A 24592-nucleotide genomic window follows, 5' to 3' on the forward strand; every position below is an offset into this window, starting at 1 on the left:
CCAGTGACACTGGTGTGTTGTTCTCAAAAAAGAAACACGAGTGCCCTATTTGATCTATCTTGTGTTGATTCATGTTACCAAATTTTCTGTGTGCATATGTTTGTGCAGGAGCAGCCCCTTGGGTATGGCGGGGGGGGGGGCGGGGAGTGGTTGCTGCTTCTCCACAAGAAGAGGAGACAATGTCTTTTACTTCCATTTCTGACACCAAAGCTACTTCTATTGTGTTCAACAAATAAATTCATGTTTCTTTTTAAAATAAAACAACAGACAAAACGGGGTGTGGGGGGAGGGGGGTGAGCAAAGGGGAAAGCAGCAATGAAAATGGATCATTTCAGTTGTCTTAGCTTGCCATGGAGACTGAAGAAATCTGGAAGAGAGAAGAGCTTGACTGTGTTGGAGAAGGCTTGAGGAACTCGGGACAATTCATTTGGCCGATACTGAGGACACAAGTTTGTATATAGAGACAGACTTTGGGACAATAACTGAATACTGAGTGAAAGGTTCAGTTGGTTTCTTACATATTTCTAAGTAAAAGTTGAACCTGAGAGTTTGACACCCTCCCCTCTTGGAATGATCTGGGACAAAATTCTCTGATCACACAAGAAAAACAAAGGTAAGGCTTCTCTGAAAGTCCTGAGATCCTCAGGATTATGGGCAGGGACTGCAAGGCCTTGGCTCAGAGTTACAGCATCAGCAATCTGACAGGGAGAACCTGCAGGGCTGCCAAGCAGAGAGCTTGCTGTCAGTGAGTTCACGTTGATGCAGACCTGCAAAGAACAGGTAAAGAAGGAAGGGAAATGCACCTACAGCAATTAAGGAACAGCATCGCATTTATGGAAATGTCAGATGATACTGGTTTTACACAGATCCTGACAGATAATGTTATTGGTTGGTTGTGTTTTAAGCTGACTAAGAAAGTGAATGTTACGGGCCAGAGCAACTCTCAGAGGACCAGCAGAAGACTAAAATAAGCGGATTCATTTCCCAGGACCCACTGAGGCAGTACTGAGGTGGCCTGGCAGCATTCAGAGCTTGAAACCAATAACATGTGTGCATTGTTTACTGGGCACGATAGACACTAACAGCAAACAGCCAGAAGCCAACAAACTGACCTCCACAAGTGCACTGTTGCACCACCAGCAAGCTGTTGTCATGGTGCCTTATCTGTGCCCTACATGGGAGAGCAGGCCTGGGCTGCCCTCTCTGTGTGCCTCACTGTGTGTCTCTGAAGGGCTGCTCGTGCTCACAGCAGTGAGACACCCTGCAAGGACCGTAGTGCAATTTGTTTGGCTCTGGGTCTAACCTGGAGGGACATGTCTGTGCAGTCCAGCAGGACTGTGGGCTAATAAAGGCTGGTCCTGGGGGCAGAGTGAAAGGGTGTCCTCAGGAGCAGGGCCGGGCTGGAGTGTCTTGGGTGCCTTTGGGTGCCCTGGCCTGGTGAAGGGATGTGCAAGCTGGACAGGTCCAGAGGCAAGGTGGGTTACATTGTAGGGATCCTATGATAACTGTTTTTTATGGAGTGCTACAAGCTCCCTAAGGTGGGGCAAGCTGGGTGCAGCCTGCAGCTAACCTGTGAGACTGTGTGTTCAGGAGTCCCATTTTTCAGATGTTCAATTTAGTTGGCCCTCACAGGCACTAAAACTGCCTCAGTCGTAATGACTCATCCCCTGCATGGGATTCTTAGGGTGAAAATGAAGATTTCTGCTGTCTGAAAACGTTGGGCTGTGAAGATAAATGAGCAGGTGAGGTGGAGAGCTGGGTCCGAGTGCAGCGGAGACTCCAGCACAGAGGTTGGTGGGAAGATGTATGCCTGAAGCTGGGGAGCACATGGTGACAGCAGCCACAGCGCACTAGCACAGGTTCCACTGTGTGCGTGCACAGCTCGCCCAAGTAGCTCCTGCTCAGGGGCTTCAGCAGCAGCGTGCCTCTTATCAGCACCACATCCCAGGAGGGGTGGCCCACAGGTATGGCCTGCTGAGCATGGGAACTGGCATGGCTGCCCACACAGCTGTGTCGCAGGGCATTGCAACTGTCAGTGCACAGAAGGGAGAGAGGAATTCTGCAGGGGTCCGCATGAGCCTGGTGGGAGAGCTCCCAACCTGTGCACCACTGTTTACAGTGACACGGTGTTCTGTTGCACTTACCTGTGCGGAGGTCAGACGGTGTGCACAACTCAGCACAGCCTTTTGCTGCTGCCTGTCCTCTGTAGGGCTGAGAGAACCAACGCAATGCAAGCTAAGGGACAGGGGACAGGGCAGCACCTGTGCAAGGCAAGAGGTCAGAGGGCTCCGTAGGCAGGGTTCTATTAGCAGGGCTCTATAAGCACACGAAGGAAGACAATGCAGCTGGGCTCCACAATGCCCAGCCCATCTGTGCTAGCAGCACAGGGGTGTGTATGGAGGAACGGCTGTTGCGGGGCGGCTGTGTGCATGGGCAGCGCGGGATGCTGCAGCGGTGCTCCAGGGGAGGAGCCAGCAGTCACTGACAGCCATTGTTCATGGGGTGAGGTGGGCAGGGCTGGGTGCCCGGGGAGGTAACGGAGGTGCCATGGGGCAAGCAGTGCCACACTGTGACCATTAACGGCACGGCGACGCGTATGCAATTAGGGTGTCCGTACAGGCTGCCTGCGTCCACGTGAGGCGATGGTGCCAGGTGGAGGGCAGCAGCAGGGTGTAGAGCAGGGATGCCCCGCGTTCCTTTAGGACGGGGACAGCTTTATGGCCGCGTGCCCGCGCTACCGCGCCGGGCGCCTCGCGTTATGTCCCCGACGTACGGTCCAGCAGTGGCAGAGGTCACCGCGAGACCCAGACGCGCTCAGTGCAGCAGCTGGTGGCTGCCTGACCCAGGGGACCGTGCCCCGCGTGAGACAGGCGCGCAGGCTGGGACACCTGGGTGAGGTAGGAGGGCCGCTGTCCCGCGGTGCCCGCAGAGAGCGCGGCGGTACCGCCGGTCCTCGTGCGCGCGGCCCCCCGAGGGCCCGTCCCGCGGCGGGCGGGGCGACGGCGGAGCCCCGCGGAGGGCGGCTGCGGGTATTATGGGATGGCAGGCTGGCCGGTGGCTCCCGGCGACTATTATGGGATGCCTGCCCGCGCAGGGGGGAGGGGATAACTATTATGGGATGCGTGCCCGGGGTGTGACTATTATGGGATGTTGAGGGGATCGGCTGCCTAAACCCCCAGGAGGTGTCCGTGGCGGGAGGGGCGGGCCGGGGGCGCGTGCGGGAGAGGGCCGCGCCGCGGGGGGCGCCCGGTCCGGCGCGGGTATTATGGGATGCCGAAGCGAGGGGTTAGAGGTGGGAGTATTATGGGATGCTCCCGATGGATGGGGGGGGGGGAGAGAAGGACCCGAAGGGGATAGAGGGCGAGTATTATGGGATGCTGGGCCGGGCGGCGAGTGGGAAGTTCTGAGGGGAGAGTGAATATTATGGGATGTCTCGGCTGGGGGGGTGTTGCCGGGGATACGGGGGCGGGGTCTGTTGCCAGGTTCATGGGGTATATTATGGGATGGAGGCGGGAGTGGGGTGGAGCCTGCTTTTTTTTTTTTTTCTTTTTTTTTCTTTTTTTTTTTTTCCCTCTCCCCCCTTTAAGAGGCGGTGCCGGGTCCGGAGCCATTTTCCCTTCAGCAGCGGCGGTAGTGGAGCGGAGCTGCCGTCTGGAGCCGGGTGAGGATCTGGGAGGGAACGAGGGCAGGCGCGGCCTCGCTGCCGCGTCTCGCGGTCTGCCCGCCGCACCACGGGCTCTCGCCGGCGCCCCTTCCCCCGTCCGCTTTTCGGTCGCGGCTCGCCTCGGACCGCGCCGTCCCCTGCGCGGCGGCCGCGGGACGCTCCCCGCCCCGCCTCCCGGCGCGGCCCCGCTGAGCGGCCGCCCCGCCGTGCCCGGCCCTGCCGTCCGGCCCCGGGGGGAGCCGGCCCCGCGGAGAGCCGGACCCGCGCCGCCCGCCAGCCGGACTTTCCCGGCCCCGCCCCGCGCCCCCGCCTGGCGGGGACCGTGCCCCCGCCGAGCCGTCCCCCGCCCTGCGGACCCGCTACGCTCCGGGCGGGGGAGCGGCCGTGGGGCCTTTTGTGTAGGTCCCGGGGGCAGCGCGGCGGGCGGCCCGCCAAGTTCGTTCGGGAGGGCTCCGCCGCGTTGCGGGACCGCTGGCCGCCGCCCTGACGGAACGCCGGGCGGCTCAAGGACCCTGTGGGAAGGCCGGTTCCCCTCCCCGCCTTCTCCCAGGCGAAGGTAGAAATAACCTAGGGCGCTCATTCCGGTCTGGCACCGGCTGCGGGAGGCAGGAGGATCTTCCTATAGGACAGCTGTTTTGGCTCCCTGCGAGGAATGAGTTGCTGACTCAGTTTAACGTCTGCTGTCTTAAAGCCTGCTTCATCACAACACTGATGTGATACCTGCTGCCAGAGTACATGTTATCTGTCGGCTCCCAGCGCAATGAAATCACTAAGCTTTTTCTCAAGAATCCTTTTGGTTGCACTATTGCTTGGGAAACCGCGTTTTGCATCTGCTATAACTTTCTCTTAATTCTTTTCAATGAAGTACTGGCTTCACTGGCAGGAAGGCAGCACTTCTGTGAGCCTGGGCCTCCCCTGGTTCAGAGGATATGGCATCGGGCATCGGATCTCCGTCGCCATGCTCGGGGGGCAGTGATGACGATGAGATGGAGATTCTGTTGAACAACGCTATCCCCCAGCATCAAGGTATTGAGGGCCTGCAGGGCAAGTGTGTGAGGTGGGGTAATGCTTTCCTTGGGCTGGATATGTGAAATAAACGCTCCGTGAAGGAATGTCCCTTTAGCTAGGAGTTGGCATATGTTTTTAATCTTTACTATTGGAATCCCAGTTCCAAGTGTGAGGCTCGCGGCTTTGTGTCAGGTGGAGCAGATTTTGTTCCAAGATATCATAGGTTGTTGGGGGGGGCTCATGCTCTGGGAAGGAGTGAGCAGTCGGTGTTATGTCTTAATTTTGACCAAAATGTCTGAGTTTCATATTCCTGGATCGGGGGTGGGGGAGGGTGGCTGTGTATGTGGAAGGGGAAGATGTCTGGCTGTTTCATCTGGGATCTCAGGCTTGCTGCTGTCCAGAGCAAACTGCCCTGGGCTCTTGCATGACCCACTTTTTCTTTGCCACACCCAATTATTGAGGCTTCTGGTGGCTCTTTTTCTCTACTGCCTACTCACCTTTGCTTTTCTGGTAGTCTTTGTACCTTACCTTGTTGCCTTGTCCCTTTTGCTTGCGTCCTCACCTACATGAGACTGGAGTTAGAGCCCTGGATACTCTTCTGTTTTGAATGTTATTGATGTGTGCACTAAGAAAGCCATAGATATTGGGCTTCTCTGTTTCCTTGCAAAAAGAGGTTGTATGTATCCTGATGTGCTGGGCTGTAAGAGAAATTTGAGTTTTCCCACCAAGTCATGCCTGTCGTAGTGTTGTAGTATCAAAATGAGAAAACGTTACAAGTGGAGAGGCAAAATGTTGTCGAAGGCTTGGCTTTTTTCTAAGAGTTTTGACTTCAGCTGCATTTGGTACCTCTTAGGTTAGAGGGGAGTTGGTCATTAAGCCTTGTGAGGGAAGTCTTGTTGAGGAAAACAAACTGTTAAAATCACCGCAGACCTGAAAGCTTTAGGGAAAAGCATTGGAAGGGGTGAGATACTTAGGCTCTGAATCAGAATTAGCTGGAGAAGATGTGGAATCCCCATGTGAACTGGTGTTGCAGGACTGTGTGAGCAAAGACTTGCTAATTAGTTGGCACAGTGGCAGGACTGCAAGACCCCAGATTCCAAGAGCTTTACTTCTGCTTCGTCTGCCTGCTGCAGCTACCTGACCTGAGGCTTCCTCCATCCTGCCCAGCTCCTGTGGTCAGGAGGCCATTTTCCCTTGGAGGGAGAAGGAGTGACTCTGGCTGTGTGCGATGGGCGGGGCGGCAGGGGAGAGCGAATGGCTGGGCTGCTCTCTGAGCCTGCCACAAAGGAAAGGGTTGCCCGTCTCTCCCTGGGGTTGGGAGACGTAGGGGCACAGATGGAAGTGATGGTGGTGGGGAGTTGGCTGCTTGTCCCTGCACTGGGCGCTTGCTTGCTAGCTGCTGACAAAGAGGGAAGGGGTGGAGAGAAGGCTATATCAAGTCTGGATTAGAATTGAGTTGCTAAGTAGCGGCTTACCTATGGAGGACAAGTAGTGGCTTGCTGGACTGTGTTATGACTGTATTTTGATGTCTATAAGCTGTAGGATACTCTGTTCTGGTGAAAAGAAGTTGAACGCTTTTTTTTATTCTAGAGGACTGAAACATTACTTTCAGGTCTCAAACATACTTGCTAGATGTACTCGCTGCTTTAATTCCTTTAGATATGGTAATCTCTTCTGTGCCCTTCCCTCTTCTTATTCAGTTAGGGCAAACTTCTGGTCCTTAGGAACTGCTCGGTTTGGAGAAGGAATATTGTGGAAGTAGGCCTTGCTGGAGGGAGGAAAGGGTGTATGGTAGTACCTTGCCTATGATTAACTAGTAAGTGTTGTGTACAGTAACAAGGTGTAAACCATAATAGGGTAAGCAAGCACTTCTGTGTTTGTAAGTATGTAGCAAGAAATAGACAGATTCAGTGATGTCTGTGAGAAGTAGGCTGGGCTGTAGTGCATGGATGGGCTTTGAGTGAGATGTCACCTCTTCCCCTCCAGAGCATGAAGAAGAGCCAGAAGAAGATCTTCTGTCAGAGGCTGAGACACTCAAAATCAAAAAGAAAAAGAAACCCAAGAAGCTAAAGGAACCCAAAGTACCCAAACTCAGCAAGCGTCAGAAGAAGGAGGTGAGGGAAAGAATGCCGCAGATCATACTCTAAAATATGGCCACATGGTGGTGAGGAGGCTTGCTTTGTTGACCTGTGACAGCAGTGTGCTGTATGAATCCTTTAGAGCTTGGGAAGTGTGGCATTTAGTGCTTATCCAGGGTGTTTTCTCACAGCTGCCTGATCTTCTCTCTCCCTCCCTCCCCAGCTTGGGGATAGTTCTGGTGAGGGCAATGAGTTTGTGGAGGAAGAAGAGGAGGTTTTGCGCTCTGACAGCGAGGGCAGTGACTACACTCCTGGGAAGAAGAAAAAGAAGAAATTAGGGCCAAAGAAGGAAAAGAAAAGCAAAGCAAAGCGCAAGGAGGAAGAAGAGGAGGAGGAAGAAGATGATGACTCCAAGGTGAGAAGCTAACCTGCTGACTTACTGCTTATTTCTCAGTTCCATGTGGATTTGGGGTAATAGCACATGAAGTGGGGAACAATTTAGTTTCTTTTTCCTCTAAACAGCCTGAAGTGACTATTTCCCTCATTGCATGCCTTCCTCTCTCCTTCTTTAAATACATAAATATTGAATCCAAAGGATTTTCCTATCTGTGATGTTCTACTGAGGCTGTGTCCTATGGAAGTGACAAGTGGAGAGCAGCTGGTGGAAATCCGCCAGTCTTGACCCAGTGGGTCATCTGTAGTTGGAAGATGTATGTATGATATAGATGTGTTGAAGTTCTCTCTTCTGGAATGTGTGCTTTTGCTCAAAGTGGCCATGATTCTCTTTGCACAGGAGCCAAAGTCATCTGCTCAGCTTCTGGAGGACTGGGGCATGGAGGATATCGATCATATCTTCACAGAGGAGGATTACCGTACTCTCACCAACTACAAAGCTTTCAGCCAGTTTGTCAGGTGAGTTGCAAGTCTTTAGTATTTTGAAGGACTTCTGAAGAAGGGGTTAAAAAAAAAGGAGGGGGACAAGGACTAGGTTTCTCTTTTATTTTTTGGAACCTTGAGACAAGTCAGGCTCCCCACCTAGAACAAAAACCTGAAGCAACACTAAAATAATTGATCCACGTATCTTGTTTCCAGCAGTCAAGATGGTGCAAGTCCTTGCTGTCAGGCCACTTTTCTTCCCTGATATGCTTAATTCTGTTTTGCTTTCAGAATCACAGAGCATTTGTATCCGTGCTGTGTGAATTATGGAAGTAGAGTTTCAATGGCTGTTGAGACTGGAGACTAGAAAAGAATATAGTTTGAGAGAGAAGGACTGATGGCGGTGAGGGGGGAGGGAAATGATCAAGAAACCGTTTTGGTAACTCTTCTTCTCTTTAACTATGTGCAGACCACTTATTGCAGCCAAGAACCCTAAAATAGCTGTGTCGAAGATGATGATGGTACTGGGAGCCAAATGGAGGGAGTTCAGCACAAATAACCCCTTCAAGGGAAGTTCAGGTGCATCTGTGGCAGCTGCTGCAGCTGCAGCCGTTGCAGTAGTGGAGAGTATGGTGACAAATGTGGATGCTGTGCTGCCACAGCCGCCTGTAGATGTGCCACTCAGAAAGGCCAAGACAAAGGAAGGCAAAGGTGAGATTAAAAATACCTGACAGGGTGTTAGTGAGTGGTGTCAAGACAGTAATCCTTCTGACTCACAGGCTTCTCTGTTCCCAGGACCCAATGCCCGGAGGAAGCCAAAGGGCAGTCCTCGTATTCCTGATATCAAGAAACCTAAAACAAAGAAAGTGGCACCTTTGAAAATCAAACTGGGAGGATTTGGTTCCAAGCGTAAAAGGTCATCGGTAAGTGACCCTCCTTCCTTGACATTCTGATGGCATGCTAGAAATACTGGGATCTGTGCGTGATTGCTGTCCACAGCATACATGCCTGAACAACATAGTTTCCTTCTTACCTACGTCAGAGTGAAGACGATGACCTGGATGTGGAGTCAGACTTTGATGATGCCAGCATCAACAGCTACTCTGTTTCAGATGGATCTACAAGTCGCAGCAGCCGCAGTCGTAAAAAACTTAAAGCTGGAAAAAAGAAAAAGAAAGGTATTGCTCCATTGTCAGCTGGAGACAGAGTTGCACTTAAGCATGTAGAGAGATGAGAGGAATGTCTGTAGCATACTGAACAGCCTGCTTGAGGGAGGAAAATTAATGGAAAAAGACCCTGATAACCTATTTCTAGTAAGGAAAAGGTGCTCAGGAAATTTTTCCTCATCTTGGTAGAGGAACAGATACAATACTGAGTTTTTCTAGCCTAAGCTACACCTTTAAATTAATGAGTGCAAGGAAGTCCAAGGGGAGCTTTCTGACCCGTTTACTACATGAATGCGCTTAGAGTTTTGAATTCTGGACCTGTGTAGCTACATAGGCTGTTAGTGCTGAGGGAAGAAGTTCTTCCTTGCTGTAGAAAGCCTTTATCTGTGCCTCACGCTGCTCTAACTCTTCTTCACCCCCTGCAGGTGAGGAGGACTCCACTGTGGCTGTGGATGGGTATGAGACTGATCACCAGGACTACTGTGAGGTGTGCCAGCAGGGAGGCGAAATCATACTGTGTGACACCTGTCCTCGTGCCTACCACATGGTTTGCCTGGACCCGGACATGGAGAAAGCCCCAGAGGGCAAATGGAGCTGCCCACACTGTGTGAGTAGTGGATTATCCCAAACTGTGCAAGCGATTGTGAAGGGGGGGAGGTCAAGTGACTTTGCTGTTCTGTACAAAGTTATGAACACCAGTGTGACTTTTCTGGTTTCTTACTCCTGTAGGAAAAAGAGGGCATTCAGTGGGAAGCAAAGGAGGATAACTCTGAAGGTGAAGAGATCCTGGAAGATGTTGTGGGGGATGCTGAAGAGGAAGATGACCACCATATGGAGTTCTGTAGAGTCTGCAAGGATGGAGGAGAGCTGCTGTGCTGTGATGCGTGTCCTTCGTCCTATCACATCCACTGTCTGAATCCCCCATTGCCAGAGATTCCCAATGGCGAGTGGCTGTGTCCTCGCTGCACTGTGAGTTTCTGCTACTACTATTCTTCTATTGTTAAAAGAAAGGATGAATCTAATTCTATTTAGTCATAACATTTTCCTGGAAATAATAAGTAGTTAGAGAAGACTATTGTGTTTTTTTTTTTTTTGTTATAGTTTACTGAGACCTGATTGTGGTTGGATTGTACCATGCAGCTTGGTTGTTTTTTCCTTTTGCTGGAGAGTGGGGAGGATGGGCTTATCACCATGTTAAAGCTCAGTTTTCTTGGACTGTGTCTGTATGTAGAAGCAACGGTGTGAATGCAAGAAAACTGAGTGCTTATAATATTCTAAACCAATGAGCTAAATGGCTTTTGTGCTGCAGTCTCTCTAATGCCAAGCCCTTTCTTAGTTGATGGTTGGGGGAAATTTCACACTTAGAAGATGCTATTAAGTATTGTAAATTGTTAGATGCATTCATTAGATGATAAGGGCTTCTAAGATAATGAACAAAATGCAATCTGATTGAGAGCATGTCCCTCTGCTGGACTGATAGTTTTACAGAAAAACATTTTCTTTGTTTGTTTCATTGGAGTTCTGGTTTGGTTGGACTGAATTTTTAGTCACCTCTCCAGGGTCCCAAATTTAGGGACTAAATTCAGTTTGGTATTTACTAGTCTTGGAAAAAAGACAGACTAGAAAAAGCTCAAAAGTGCTAGAAATAAGAGAATGAACGTTTCTAAGCCCAAAGAGCAAACCCCTCCTGTGTAGTAAAGCTGCTAAGTAAAGAAGAGAACTGTGTCTCTTTGTATGGTCTCTGCTTCTCAGCACTTGATGTTTAGGATACTTGTAGTCTGATGTAACAAGCGCTCTACCTTTTCAGTGCCCAGCTCTGAAAGGAAAGGTTCAGAAGATCTTGATCTGGAAATGGGGTCAGCCCCCGGTTGGCCCTGCACCACCACGTCCACCTGATGCAGATCCTAATGCTCCTCCCCCTAAGCCTCTGGAGGGTCGACCTGAAAGGCAGTTCTTTGTCAAATGGCAGGGCATGTCCTACTGGCACTGCTCTTGGGTGTCAGAGTTGCAGGTGAGTTTAAGGCTCTTAACCCTATCATAAGGGTGGTTAGGTGTTTCTGTGGATAGCTGCGGAGAGATTCTTGCAATCTAACTTTCTGTCCTAATTCCAGCTGGAGCTGCACTGTCAGGTAATGTTTCGAAATTACCAACGCAAGAATGATATGGATGAGCCACCTTCAGGGGACTTTGGAGGGGAAGAGGAGAAAAGTCGTAAGAGAAAAAACAAGGACCCCAAATATGCTGAAATGGAGGAGCGCTTCTATCGATACGGGATCAAACCAGAGTGGATGATGATCCATAGAATCCTTAATCATAGGTAGGGGAAGAAGCAAAAATGGTTTTGTTGTGTTTCTCTCATCAAAATACCAGTCCCAGTGGAAGAGCAGGACAGTTTTTTGATGATAGTTGTAGACAGAGAGGTTCCCTCTCACTAAAGTGTGAGAGGGAAAAGTGGGAGATCTTCTGTTTATGGCAAATATTGTTTCTGTAGCTTCTTTAAAGGATCCTTTTCTCCTTTCCCACGTGAATGGAATGAGCAAATGCTGTCTTTTAGCTGTGCTTAACACTTTTTGTGCTTGCTTGTTTTTCCCTCAGTGTGGATAAGAAGGGGAATGTTCACTATTTGATTAAATGGAGAGACCTACCCTATGACCAGGCATCATGGGAAAGTGAGGATGTGGATATCCAAGATTATGACCTTTACAAGCAAGCCTACTGGAATCACAGGTAGGAGAAATATCAAGGTAATGTTCTTTTTCCTCGAGGAAGGTATTTGAGTGTCAGTACCTAGTACTCTGACTAGAGCAGAGATAGCAAGGAAGCATCTTGTTGTTGACTTCTTATTCCTTTGGTCAGAGGCCTTATGCCTCTCCACCAGTTCATGAAGTTTCTAGCTCTGCTCTCTTGAGAGGATTTGGATTGCCTGGTTTCCCCACTGTTCTTTGCGATAGTTTTTCCTCCGTCTGTTACAAAAGCTGTTCCATTTTTGTATTGATGGGACTGTCAACTCGCAGGGAGCTGATGAGGGGTGAAGAAGGAAGGCCTGGTAAGAAGCTAAAGAAAGTGAAGATGCGGAAACTGGAAAGGCCCCCTGAAACTCCCACAGTAGATGTAAGTTGTTGTTTACTGCTTAGGAACCATCTGATACTACTGGTTATTTTGAATGCAGCTGGGACTTGTAGGGTAAAATAGGGAACTTGAATGGTGAGGAGCACACAGCTTACAATTTCCTCCTGGCCCAAAAAATTGATAGGTTATAGAACCTTCTGATTGAGACCCATCTTGTCCATTGGAAAGAGGCTGGCTAGCTCTTGGTGGAAGATTTGGACACCGTCTGGCCAGTTAGGGATTTGGCACTAGGAGTAATCTGTTTTGTGTGGAATGTAAATCTGCAGTATATGAGTGACTGGGGGAGGAGTCTTGGTAGTTCCATAGCTAAGGTAAATGATCTCAACTCTTCCTTCTTTCCAATGTAGCCAACAGTGAAGTATGACCGGCAGCCGGAGTACCTTGATGTAACAGGGGGAACCTTGCATCCTTACCAACTGGAAGGGCTGAACTGGCTGCGATTCTCTTGGGCCCAGGGCACAGATACAATCTTAGCTGATGAAATGGGTCTGGGAAAGACTGTGCAGACAGCTGTGTTCCTGTATTCCTTATACAAGGAGGTGAGGCAAAATGTTGCTAGGAGAATGCTACCTAGGGAGATTAATGCATCTGCTCACTCAGGCAGCATCTAATGCTCTTACTGATTCTGATCACAGGGCCATTCAAAGGGACCCTTCTTGGTGAGTGCCCCCCTCTCCACGATCATCAACTGGGAACGAGAATTTGAGATGTGGGCGCCAGATATGTATGTAGTGACCTATGTTGGGGACAAAGACAGTCGAGCAATCATCCGTGAGAATGAGTTTACTTTTGAGGACAATGCCATACGTGGAGGCAAAAAAGCATCCAGAATGAAGGTAATGCAAGGATGAACTGGAAGAGGAGATGCACTGGAATGGCTTTCAGCAGCTGAGATTCAAGTGCTCTGAAGTCTGTGGGAACTGATACTTTTGGTTCCAAGGGGAAATACCTGCATGTTGATTACTAGTGGATATTTTGTTAGGCTCCTACTGTAGACTGCTTTTAAGCATTTCTAACAGTCTAAACTGTTACAGTACTGGAGAAAAAGAATAAACTAAGGCAATAGTGACCATAGAGAAGTCCTCTTGTTCTGCTGAATCTGTCAAGTTGTGCATCATACTTCCTACAAAATTGCTAACCTGCGTAAATATGACCTCATATAGACCTGATGGAGGTATTTTTTAATAGAACTCAGTCTTGCTAGTTTTTTTGTTTTGTTTTAAAAGGCAGGAACTAATATTTTCTCTGTAGGGTTAAATACAACTGCTTGTTTTCCTTTACTTTAAATGGAGGAACTACTGACAGTAACCTACTTGTTCTTGGATAAGCTATTTATCCTGTTAAGAAATAGCATTTTGATGAGACACTCTATTCCTGGTCTCTTTCCATAGCATGCCTCTATTTGCTGCTTAATTTTGTTGTGAGAACTGGCAGCTATGCTGAGGTAGCAGGAGGTTGAGGAGACTTACATGTGTAAGACAAATGATAAGAGAATGAAAAACTAGAATGTGTTGGGTAGTATTTTGGATCTTGTGACAGAAAACTGTGGGTGTGGAAAAACTGATTTGATGTGCTGTTTGGCTATGGCTTGTTGGGACGACTTGTTGGAGAGACTCTGTATCACCTTTGTCCTGTGACACTCCCTTATATCATTACTATGTTTTCCTCTGCAGAAGGAGGCAGCTGTGAAATTCCACGTCCTTCTTACTTCTTATGAGTTGATCACAATTGATATGGCCATACTGGGTTCTATTGACTGGGCATGTCTCATTGTGGATGAAGCTCATCGACTGAAGAACAATCAGTCTAAGGTACAGGAAAGCATATAGGTATTAAGGTCTATAGGCATTACATATGTTGCAGAAGGTGTTCGGAAGACTAGATAGCTGATCCTGAACAAGTAAGTTTGTCTGTTAGCTCTTAGTCATTTGTTCAGTAGCAAATTTGATGCATTTTCTTGGGGGGGAGGGGCTTGAAGAGGAACAACCCTCATTATTTTAAACAGAAGAGAAAAATCTTTCATTTGGATACTTATCATTGACAATAACTTCAATAGTATGTTTCATCAGTAAAAATAATTTCCTCTCTGGGTGAACAGGCAATTGATGTATACTAGAAAACAGAAAAACCTGGGTGTTGCCATTCTCAGAAATGGGCTTCTCTGGAAGTAGAACATATCTAGATTACCTCTGTTCTGAAAGGGCTAATCATATTGAGTATAAAGAAGCTGCATGGGTTGCAGTTATTCTGCTTCCAGAGGAATCTTGCCTTCTGCATTCTTCTAGCTCTGTAACACAGCTAATTAGATGTTATAGAAATGGGAGAAATGGGCAGGAGTGTTCAGCAGTGCCTGGGTAAATGCTGAAAGCCGTACAGCTGCTTTCATATGAGGCTGCACCTTTACCAGGCTTGTTTTAATTCAGTGGAATTGACTGTACTTTCTTAATCCAACTCCTCCCTAAGCTCTTGTGTTTTAAATCTGTATTGATTGTCTGTCTTCAGCTACGTTCTAGGGCTTAGTACACTAAAAGCAGCTGCTAATGAAAATCTGGTTTTCTAGTTTCTTGCAGATTGTAAAACTAAGTTGCCTCTGTGTAGGGGATGAGAGGAGAATGGGAAAGAGAAAATGTAGCTTTAGCTCTTCAGATATGAGTGTGGTATCTTATATCTCCATCAGCTGTGCTTGCAGTCCAGTTTTGAGATATTTTTACTGTAGGCACTAAGATTAGGTGCTGTTCTGTGCTTAGAATTGGAATTATTGGGAACAGTACCGAATGCTTACTATTCATACTTGTATTCATGAACTAAAAGAGGATATAAAGGCTCAGTGCTACACTATGGCTAAGTAACAATTGGTTATCCACCAAGACAGTTAAATTTACCTTTTTCTAGAGGAGTTTTTTTATCCCTTAAGGACAGCTTTAGGTATTTGTATGCAAGACAGCTTTTGACAGTGTTGGCTACCTGCCAAATAGTGTTTTTTTTAACAGTTACAATGAGTAATTCCCATATTTTATTCCAAGATGGGAATGTTGTTGGCTATAACTACATAGAACAATTCTAATGGAAGGCACTAGAAGAAATCCTTCTGGTATGATAACCAAAATAAGTGGTAGTATATTTCTTCTAATATTTGTCATCTAGTACAAGAGCTGCTCCAAAAGTAATGCCTCCTATTTTGTTATGTTGGCCTAGAACATTAAATGTGGGTCTTATTGATATGATAGTAGAGGTTTAATCTTCTACCAGTATTGATAGATTTTGTTGCTGTGCGGCAGATGGAAGCAAAGGAGTAGTCTGACAAAATGGCACCTGACATGAAAGTGCATTTGAAGCAAAGGTGTTGCTGAATTCTTCCACGTGGACAAAATGGCACCCATTGACATCCACTGATGCTTCCTGAATGCTTATGCAGGCCAAACAGTGGATGTGAAAACAGTGAGGCAGTGGGTAGCACGTTTCAGCGGTGGTGACAGTGATGTTGAAGACAAGCCACATTCTAGACAGCCACGAACTACTGGCAAAATGAGTGTGGAATGCAGGTTTTTGTTCATCTTTTTGTTCGCTGGTGAAAATGCATAGCTAATGGTGGTGACTAACATGGAAAAAAAATAGCATTTGGTAGCTAAGAACTTGCTCTGTAAAATAATACTGTTGTGCTCTTTGTATCTGTTGTAGTTTCCATGGAAATAAATAGGAGGCGTTACTTCTGGAGCAACCCACACACAGGCTACTCTCATTCAGTTTGACATTGTATCGTGTTAAGTATAAAAAATAAGTCCGTAAATAAATTACTACTTTATTGTCACTTTGTGCTGGTGAACATTGTATACTTGTGCTTTTCAGTTCAGTACCGTAACTGCTTGCTGGCTTTGTCTAGAATTACTTCATTGTTGTGAAAGCTAGCACAAATTACTTTAAAGATATATTGGCAAACCCTTGACTCTCTCTCCTCTGCTTGTTCAGAACTCTGGAATGCTGCCAGAATTGATATGAATAGGAAGAGTGACTTAGTTATTTCTAGAAGTCTTGAGGCAGAGAAGTAAAAATGTAGAATGCTAATTTAGGAGGAAAAAGTACATAGTATAGCAATGTGGATATGACTGGTGGTTTGAAAGCTTGTAACTTAAGGAAAGGGAACCTTTTAGTACCTGATGACTTATAGGACCTGTCACAGTCATGTTTCAATTATGCAGAACAGTGATGCGAATGAGATCAGTCTAGTGATGCTGATTGGAATGGCAACTACTAGGAGCACTTGTCCAAATAGCTGATGGGAAATCTAAATCAAACTGCAGCTTGCTTCTTTTTTCAAGGGTGTTTTTTTAGTAGGACTCTGACTTCTTTGCCTGTGTTGGGTTTTTTTTTCATTCCTTCCCTGCTCTCTACTTTACAGTTTTTTCGTGTGCTGAATGGTTATTCCCTCCAGCATAAGCTGCTGCTTACTGGAACTCCCCTGCAGAACAACCTGGAAGAACTGTTTCACCTGCTGAACTTCCTGACACCAGAGAGATTCCAGTAAGCCTTGCAGTGAAAATCCAGGCCAAACTTGCCTGTCTTGTCACTCCTATCACCCTGTTTTTGTTTGGGTTTTTGTGGTGGCTTTTGCTTAGTGTCTGTTTCTCCACAGTAACTTGGAGGGCTTCTTAGAAGAGTTTGCAGATATTGCCAAGGAAGATCAGATCAAGAAGCTACATGACATGCTGGGCCCACACATGCTGAGACGCCTCAAAGCTGATGTTTTCAAGAACATGCCATCTAAGACTGAGCTTATTGTCAGAGTGGAGTTGAGTCCTATGCAGAAGTGAGTGTGAGGCTGGAGGGATCGCCAGCTGTTGAACTACTACTGTTTTGTTCTGCAGTTCCAAAGAGGGTGTTGAAGTAGACTCATCCTCACTGTAGGGCTTTCTGCACAGTGGATAGGAGGAAGATTTTGAGTCCCCACAGAGGGGAGGAGTAATCCTGTGCTCTGATGTAGAGGGATGAAAAGAATAGTAACTGCCACTGGCAGAGCAATCTAGGTAGCTGACAGGTAATGCTGGGAACCCTTCTGACATGAGCAAGTGTATGTTAGTTGTTCCTGTGAGAGGTGTTTGAGTTTTTGTTTTCTTTGTTATTTTCAGGAAATACTATAAATATATTTTGACAAGGAACTTTGAGGCACTGAATGCACGTGGTGGTGGCAACCAAGTTTCATTACTCAACGTTGTTATGGATCTGAAGAAGTGCTGTAACCACCCCTACCTCTTTCCTGTGGCTGCTATGGTATGTCCTGTTGCTGACTTATTCTTACACAGATAAATTCCAAGCTGGCTGCTGCTGGGGAGCCATTGAGCTCCCTGTGAAGCTTTGGAGACATTCTCTTTTCTGTTCTTACGCTTCTGTCTATTTTTGTTTTTCTTTGTGTTAATCTTGTGAACTGGAAGTCCTCTCCTTTTCCAGTATCTTTATTTTTTTTGACAAGTTGGAGTTATCTTGTGACCTATGCAGAATGGTGGAGGCAGAGTAGGGATTGAATTAGGAAGAGGAGATCTAGGAGATAAACAGTGAAAATGCATGGGGTAATGCTGTTTTGTATGAGCAGTACTATGCATTGCGTCCAGTTGACTTGAGTGAGTCAGCTTCTGATGAACACAGGAAAGAACTAATGTCAATCTGTATGTATTCTAACAGTTTGCTTTCCTGCTCCACTCTGTTTCTTTTCAGGAAGCTCCAAAAATGCCAAATGGCATGTATGATGGTAGTGCTCTTATTCGAGCATCTGGAAAGTTGTTGCTGCTCCAGAAGATGTTAAAGAATCTCAAGGAAGGAGGTCACAGAGTACTCATATTCTCTCAGGTATACAGGAGGTTCTGTCCGTGACGAGGGGAGCCTGTTCTGATGTCTCCTTGTCCCTCATTTATTTATTTTTTTTTTGGTGGTGACTTTTTGATATACAGATGACTAAAATGTTAGACCTTCTGGAAGACTTTCTGGAGCATGAAGGGTACAAATATGAGCGGATTGATGGAGGAATTACAGGAAACATGCGTCAAGAGGCTATTGATCGCTTTAATGGTAAGGATTCTCCTCCTTCACATACAAAATGAAAATGGTTGTCTTGTATGTGCTTAGTGGTCAATATAGGATTAAATGTAGCCTGTCTGCCTTCCATTGCTGTCCTGGAATCTTAAATTAGTAGTGATTCTCCTGAGACTGTGTGGGTCGAGTAAAAATCCTCACTTGAGTGATGCACTCTCGCTTGATTAATTTTGTTATCTCCTTTTTATCCAAGCTCCTGGTGCTCAGCAGTTCTGCTTTCTGCTTTCAACTCGAGCTGGGGGTCTTGGTATTAACTTAGCCACAGCAGATACTGTGATTATCTATGACTCAGACTGGAACCCGCACAACGATATCCAGGTGAGTCTGAGTGAGATCACTTGCTATAGAGCCCTCATAAGGAAGAGGGACATGAACATGTCAGGAGTGGTGAAGGAATGTGACTTCCTTCTAGAAACATGCAAAACTGGAGTAGTGAGGATGGGCTGAAGTGGGAAGTAAACTAGTGGAGTGTTCTTCCAAGGCTCACTGTTCTGAGCACATCTTTTCTTTTCTAGGCCTTCAGCCGTGCTCACAGAATTGGACAGAACAAGAAAGTAATGATATACCGCTTTGTGACAAGAGCATCAGTGGAGGAGCGCATCACTCAGGTGGCCAAGAAGAAAATGATGCTAACTCATCTGGTAGTGAGACCAGGGTTGGGATCCAAGACGGGCTCAATGTCCAAACAGGAACTTGATGACATTCTCAAATTTGGCACTGAAGAGCTCTTCAAGGATGAGGCTACTGAGGGGGGTGAGTGTCTGAAAGTGATAATGGAGAAGGTGGGGGAGGACTGGATCTCTGCAAGAGACTATAGTTACAGTGCTCATCTGGGTCTGAGTGCCATATCTTTTCCTGGTCCCTAAAGATCCATGTGACAAAATGTCTATGCTTGCTTCCTTAGGGGATAACAAAGAAGGGGAGGATAGCAGTGTTATCCACTATGATGACAAAGCGATTGAGCGTCTGTTGGATCGGAACCAGGATGAGACAGAAGACACAGAACTTCAGGGCATGAATGAGTATCTCAGCTCTTTCAAAGTGGCCCAGTATGTGGTTCGTGAAGAGGAGATGGGGGTGAGTATGAGGTGTAGATCAACTAGAGTTTTCTGCTGACTGATGTTCAGTTAAGCACTGTTGCTTTTAGGGACGAGCAGGCATGTATCTGCTCGAACACTGGGGTTTGAAACATAGGGCTCCTGAGTTTTTATTTTTATTTCTTACCTCTGTGTGGCAGGAGGAAGAAGAAGTGGAACGGGAGATTATTAAGCAAGAGGAGTCAGTGGATCCTGATTACTGGGAGAAACTGCTCCGCCACCATTATGAGCAGCAACAGGAGGATCTGGCTAGGAATCTGGGCAAGGGCAAACGTATTCGCAAGCAAGTTAACTACAATGATGGCTCGCAGGAGGATAGAGGTATAAACCTGGGGGAACTTGAGGGGACATGGGTGTAAGTATGTGTTACTGGAAGAATAACAGAGTAGTGTCTCAGGCTCACGTGCTGTTTTTCTTTCAGACTGGCAAGATGACCAGTCAGATAATCAGTCAGACTATTCAGTTGCTTCTGAAGAAGGAGATGAGGACTTTGATGAGAGATCTGAAGGTAAGCACTGGTGAAGGCAGGATTCCTGTTTCATTTTCTATGTGTGAAAACATCTGGGACTTGATTTGGGTTCTCAGTACACTTTGTGATGCCCTTCTGCAAGGGAAGTATTCATGCAACAATATACTGTGCGTTGTCTGTCCTCCTCAGCTGCATTTCTCTCTCCAGCAGCTCGTCGGCCTAGCCGCAAAGGCCTGAGAAATGATAAGGATAAGCCCCTGCCTCCTTTACTTGCCCGAGTGGGAGGGAACATTGAGGTAAGTAGTACCAGGATAGACCTTTGCATTCAAGCTACTTCTGTAAGGCTCTTCACGTATCTTTCTTTCTCTTACTCTAGGTCTTGGGTTTCAATGCCCGCCAGAGAAAAGCCTTTCTCAATGCTATCATGCGCTATGGAATGCCACCTCAGGATGCATTCACCACTCAGTGGCTTGTTCGGGACCTCCGTGGCAAGTCAGAGAAAGAGTTCAAGTAAGTTTATTAGATAGGGATAGTAATGGACAACATCTAGTCCCTTTAAGGGAATTCTAAAACTATGGAATAATTAAGGTAGGAAAAGGCTACTAAGATCATCTAGCCCAGCTGCTGGCCTGTCACCACCATGCCCATTAACTGTGTTCTGAAGTGCCACATCATCCTTTTCTTGAAAATCTCCAGGGCTGTTCGCTTCCTTCTGGGTGGTGTTTTTTATCTTTATTTATCTAACTGCTTGTTTCTCAACTGTGCCAGGGCCTATGTCTCTCTGTTCATGCGCCATTTATGTGAACCTGGAGCTGATGGCGCAGAGACATTTGCAGATGGGGTCCCGCGGGAAGGTCTTTCTCGCCAGCATGTCCTTACTCGCATTGGGGTCATGTCACTTATACGCAAAAAGGTGAGTACATGGCAGAGCAATGCAACCTTCCCTCTCCCTACAAGTTCTCTAGTCACTGAGATGCTGAACTAGAGAGTTCTTCCTTCACATGTTTCTTTGTGTGTCGAGTGATCTGTAACTTTTGGATTGAGAATGAGTGTTTATATGACTCCTTAAGCTGACACATCTTTCTTTCCCTCTCATGCAGGTGCAGGAATTTGAGCATGTGAATGGTCGCTGGAGTATGCCAGAACTGGCAGAGATAGAGGAGAACAAGAAACTTTCTCAGCCAAGCTCACCCTCTCCCAAAACACCGACTCCTTCAACACCAGGGGATACTCAGCCAAATACACCTGCCCCTGTTCCTCCTCCCGGTGAGAGCTTCCCCCTTGCACAGTCCTGTGTCCTGACCTCATCCTGGCTCTTCCCCTCACCGGAGCTGTGGTGGTGGGGTCTGGGGGTGGACACAGATCAACTTACCCTCTCAAGTTAGGAGGGTTGCTGAAGATGTTTGCAAACCCTTAAAGGCAAGAGAGGACATCATTGAAAATAAGTACCCTGTGTTTGTGGTTGGTAGGAAGTCTGTGGGTTCATCTTGAGAGATATTGTTCCCACTTGAATGGGCATTTTCTCTAGGAGCAAAGATATGTGCTTGGTTACAGTGGGGGAAACACTTCACTGATGGCTTCTTTCCTTTCTTTTTTTTAATCTGCTGTGCTGCTCCGGGATGGGGAATACACAGAAGAAGGAATAAAGGCAGAAGAAGGAGCCAGTAACAAGGAACAAGGAGAGTCTGCTGAACCAGAGAAAGAACTCAGTGCTTCTGCTAATGACACAGAGGTCCCCATGGAGGTGGGTATTGGGATGCTGGTTTGCCTCATGCAGTTGCAAATGTCTCTTAGAGATGATTCTCCTCGTGTTCTCACAATCAGTTTGTAACAGTTCTGTGCAGATTTGCTTTCCAAACTGGTTTGACTTGTTTGCATATACTGCTTTGTTTCACTACTCATTGATCTGTTCTCAGCAGTGTGCCCAGCCTGCAGAGGCAGCACCACAGGAAGCAAAATCCCCAGTGAATTCCACAGAAGCAGATGAGAAGAAAGAAGAACCAGAGGTGAAGGAAAGAACAGATGAGCCAATGGAAGTGGAAAGCAAAGGTATCTCTAGAGAGGTTGTTTAATACCTTGAACACAAACAACTGAATGAAAAATGAACACCAGTATCCTCCTAAAGATGCAACTTCTTTGACTGTGTTTTCACCTTCTGCAGATGTAAATGTGGATAATTGGTGGGGACTGTTTCAAGACTTGGAACAGGGAGTCAGGGAACACTTTGGTTTCAATGACTGAGGAACAAAACCTTGGACTCACAGTTATGTCTCGTACTCCCTTTCTCTCTTGCAGCTGATGTGGAGAAGGTGGAAGACAGAACACCTACTGAGAATACCTCTGAACCCCCTATAATCACCTTGGATGAGAAAGGTGAGTCGTGATAATTCTGTTCCCGATTCCCTTCATGACTCCCTCTCCTGCAAGGACTTCTTGTAGGTCCAACTTGCTTTGCTATCTGCCATGTTCTTTCTAATGACTTCCTGTGCATGCAGATGAGAAAAAGGATGATGATAAGAGGGATGTGGTGATGCTGCAGAACGGAGAGATGCTGAAAGAGTCAGTAGATGAAAGGCACAAAAAGGCAGTAAAGCAACGGTTCATGTTCAACATAGCTGATGGTGGCTTCACAGGTATGTGAAATCTTTTTATATTTTAACTTATTCATATTCTCCTCGTTCATGAGGTAACTTTCTGTTATTTTTCTGTATCTTGCCTGTCCAGAATTACACTCCCTCTGGCAGAATGAAGAGCGGGCCGCAACTGTCACAAAGAAGACATACGAGATCTGGCATCGGCGTCATGACTACTGGCTGCTTGCTGGAATTATCAAGTATCCTTGCCCTGAGAAACCAGTTCTCTCCCCTTGTGCTTTAAATCTTGTTGTGAAGGTGACTGTTTGGGGCCTCACTGGAACACGTTCAGTGAGAGAGTGCTTTTATCATTCAGTAGAGTGAAAGAAATGATGGGAGGAGGGTTTTAGTGTTGGTGTAGTTAAGACCTAGCAGGAAATAGTTCTCATTCCTCTTTCTTGGGTCCTGTTCCTCCCCTCTTTGTGTCCCCTTCCCTGACTCCTCTCAAAAACTGTCAGCCTGGACTGTGTATTCCCATGTTCTCGCTGCCTTTGTTTGCCTGAGCTCATCCCATCTCAGTCATGGCTATGCCCGTTGGCAAGATATTCAGAATGATCCGCGTTACGCCATCCTCAATGAGCCCTTCAAGGGGGAGATGAACAGGGGTAACTTCCTGGAAATAAAGAACAAATTCTTGGCAAGGAGATTCAAGGTAAGGTGCCTTCAGTGTGACAAACGCCTTTCAGCAAGATGAGCCTTTAAGAACAAGATGGTTGCCAGCCCAAGTTAGGCCGTGTAATTCTGCATCTTGGAACTAAACATCAATGTAGTTTGGCCAATCAGCTCTGCTACAATAGAAATCAAATTGGATTTCTTCAGAGGTCTCTGACACATTCAACAGTTTCTCTTGAATTCTTCCTCTTAAGTAGTGTTGGATACTTCTCAGATTCACGGGGGGAAAATAAAAAAGCTTCATGTCCTGTGCTTCATGCAGAAAGATCAAATCAACAAAGGTTTATTTCAGAAATCCTTTAAGAAGGCAGAGGAATAAGAATCTGTTCACAGCACTTATTTTAGACTGGTCATAAGTTGGTTGATTTTCTTGTATACACAGCCTGGCTTAATGAAGCTCTTCGTTGTTTCTTGATATTTAGACCAAGCTAAACAGAAGATGGTGAAAGGAGTTTCAGGGTTTCACCTTGTGACAGCCAATGACTAACTAGATCAGGAAGACTGTGGTGGGGTTGGAGGGGGGCATGCAAGCAGGCATGGAAGACTTCTCTCATGACTGCCCCCTCTTGCAGCTCCTGGAGCAGGCACTGGTGATTGAGGAGCAGTTGCGGCGAGCTGCCTATCTGAATATGTCAGAAGACCCCTCTCATCCCTCAATGGCTCTGAACACACGTTTTGCAGAGGTGGAGTGCCTGGCTGAGAGTCACCAGCATCTATCCAAGGAGTCAATGGCTGGGAATAAGCCTGCCAACGCCGTGCTGCACAAAGGTGATGCTATGGGCTAAGAAGAGTGGATGTGTTGAGCATCACTGACTCCTCTGGTCTTCCCCATGTGTAGTGCACTTCTTTTTCCTCCTTTCTCTCCCCTGAGTACGTGTCCCTTTCTCTTCTAGTTCTGAAGCAGCTAGAGGAGCTTCTGAGTGACATGAAGGCGGATGTGACACGCTTGCCTGCCACTATTGCCCGTATCCCGCCCGTGGCAGTGCGCCTGCAGATGTCAGAACGCAACATCCTCAGCAGGCTCGCCAACCGCAGCAGTGAGCCCCCTCCACCGCCCCCTCCCCAACAAGTATGTGCCCTCCCTGCTTTGCAGGCGGGGGTGTCTCGGGGCTATGTGGGGAAATAGCCCCCGTACCGCGGAGCCTAGCGGCTGTTCTCTCGCCCTACAGGTGGCGCAGCAGCAGTGAGTCTCCAGCCCAGTGCTGTCAATCTTTTGGCCAAGCCGAAGTGACCCTCCCCGCCCCGCCCCTTCACACTCTGCCCCTCTGCCTGACATTCCTGACTGGGTGCCGTTTCCCTTCGTGGAAGCTGCCGTGCGAGTCTCTGGGAGGAGGAGAACCTCCTTCCACCGCGGCCAGCCCACCGGAGCGAGGAGTGTGCTTAGGAGAGAGGGGGACGGATGGATGATGGACTCTGTACATAGTGACTGAAGGCCACGGTGCCATGGCTGTTACATGGAGAACCTGGCTGCGTTGCTCGCTGCCTCCGCCTGGAATTCCACATTTTCAGTTTTGTAATTTTCTTTTGGGTTTGTTTACCGAGGTGACTGCACAGGCGAGATCAAGCAGAAGCCAGGACAGAGACAAAGCTACCTCCATCGAGATCCTTTTTAATACAGAAACTGACGGGACTTGTCCGCTCATTAAGCAGCTTGGAGAGGAGAGAAAACAAAAAAAAGAAAAAAAACAACAAAAAGCGAAAGGACGAAAGCAGAGCAAA

General features: G+C 47.3%; 1 protein-coding gene and 1 non-coding gene across 10 annotated transcripts; both read left to right on the plus strand.

Moving 5' to 3' along the window:
• The first annotated feature begins 3138 nt into the window (after window positions 1-3138).
• On the plus strand, window positions 3139-24592 carry CHD4 (chromodomain helicase DNA binding protein 4). 9 transcript variants are annotated; one of them, XM_072361611.1, is made up of 41 exons: window positions 3139-3182; window positions 3590-3661; window positions 4530-4690; window positions 6659-6786; window positions 6974-7165; window positions 7544-7662; window positions 8096-8337; window positions 8422-8549; window positions 8669-8804; window positions 9218-9399; window positions 9522-9761; window positions 10600-10803; window positions 10904-11109; window positions 11388-11519; window positions 11807-11903; window positions 12269-12460; window positions 12557-12757; window positions 13595-13732; window positions 16318-16439; window positions 16552-16725; window positions 17045-17186; window positions 17628-17759; window positions 17861-17978; window positions 18196-18320; window positions 18518-18755; window positions 18907-19079; window positions 19240-19420; window positions 19521-19607; window positions 19776-19864; window positions 19945-20078; window positions 20337-20481; window positions 20669-20834; window positions 21203-21312; window positions 21485-21617; window positions 21864-21941; window positions 22064-22201; window positions 22293-22401; window positions 22721-22853; window positions 23446-23641; window positions 23767-23942; window positions 24043-24592. In XM_072361611.1, the coding sequence occupies exons 3-41, from the start codon at window positions 4594-4596 to the stop codon at window positions 24058-24060; spliced, it is 5751 nt and encodes a 1916-aa protein (XP_072217712.1). In that variant the 5' UTR covers window positions 3139-3182; window positions 3590-3661; window positions 4530-4593; the 3' UTR covers window positions 24061-24592. The 9 variants fall into 9 exon arrangements, with proteins under 9 accessions (XP_072217712.1, XP_072217707.1, XP_072217713.1 ...); XM_072361606.1 differs by having other exon boundaries at window positions 23767-23910; XM_072361612.1 differs by having other exon boundaries at window positions 21488-21617.
• Window positions 20862-21002, plus strand: LOC140247542 (small Cajal body-specific RNA 11). Its single transcript, XR_011902720.1, has one exon.

This window comes from Excalfactoria chinensis, chromosome 1 (genome assembly GCF_039878825.1).
Source record: "Excalfactoria chinensis isolate bCotChi1 chromosome 1, bCotChi1.hap2, whole genome shotgun sequence".
In the NCBI taxonomy this organism is placed as follows: domain Eukaryota; kingdom Metazoa; phylum Chordata; class Aves; order Galliformes; family Phasianidae; genus Excalfactoria; species Excalfactoria chinensis.

Bases quoted from the DNA above. Each gene is read 5' to 3' on its own strand.
- CHD4 (XM_072361606.1), top strand. From the start codon at position 4,594: ATGGCATCGGGCATCGGATCTCCGTCGCCATGCTCGGGGGGCAGTGAT. The intron at 21,313-21,484 runs GTGGGTATTGGG...ATCTGTTCTCAG, and splicing joins ACACAGAGGTCCCCATGGAG to CAGTGTGCCCAGCCTGCAGA. The intron at 21,942-22,063 runs GTGAGTCGTGAT...CTGTGCATGCAG, and splicing joins AATCACCTTGGATGAGAAAG to ATGAGAAAAAGGATGATGAT.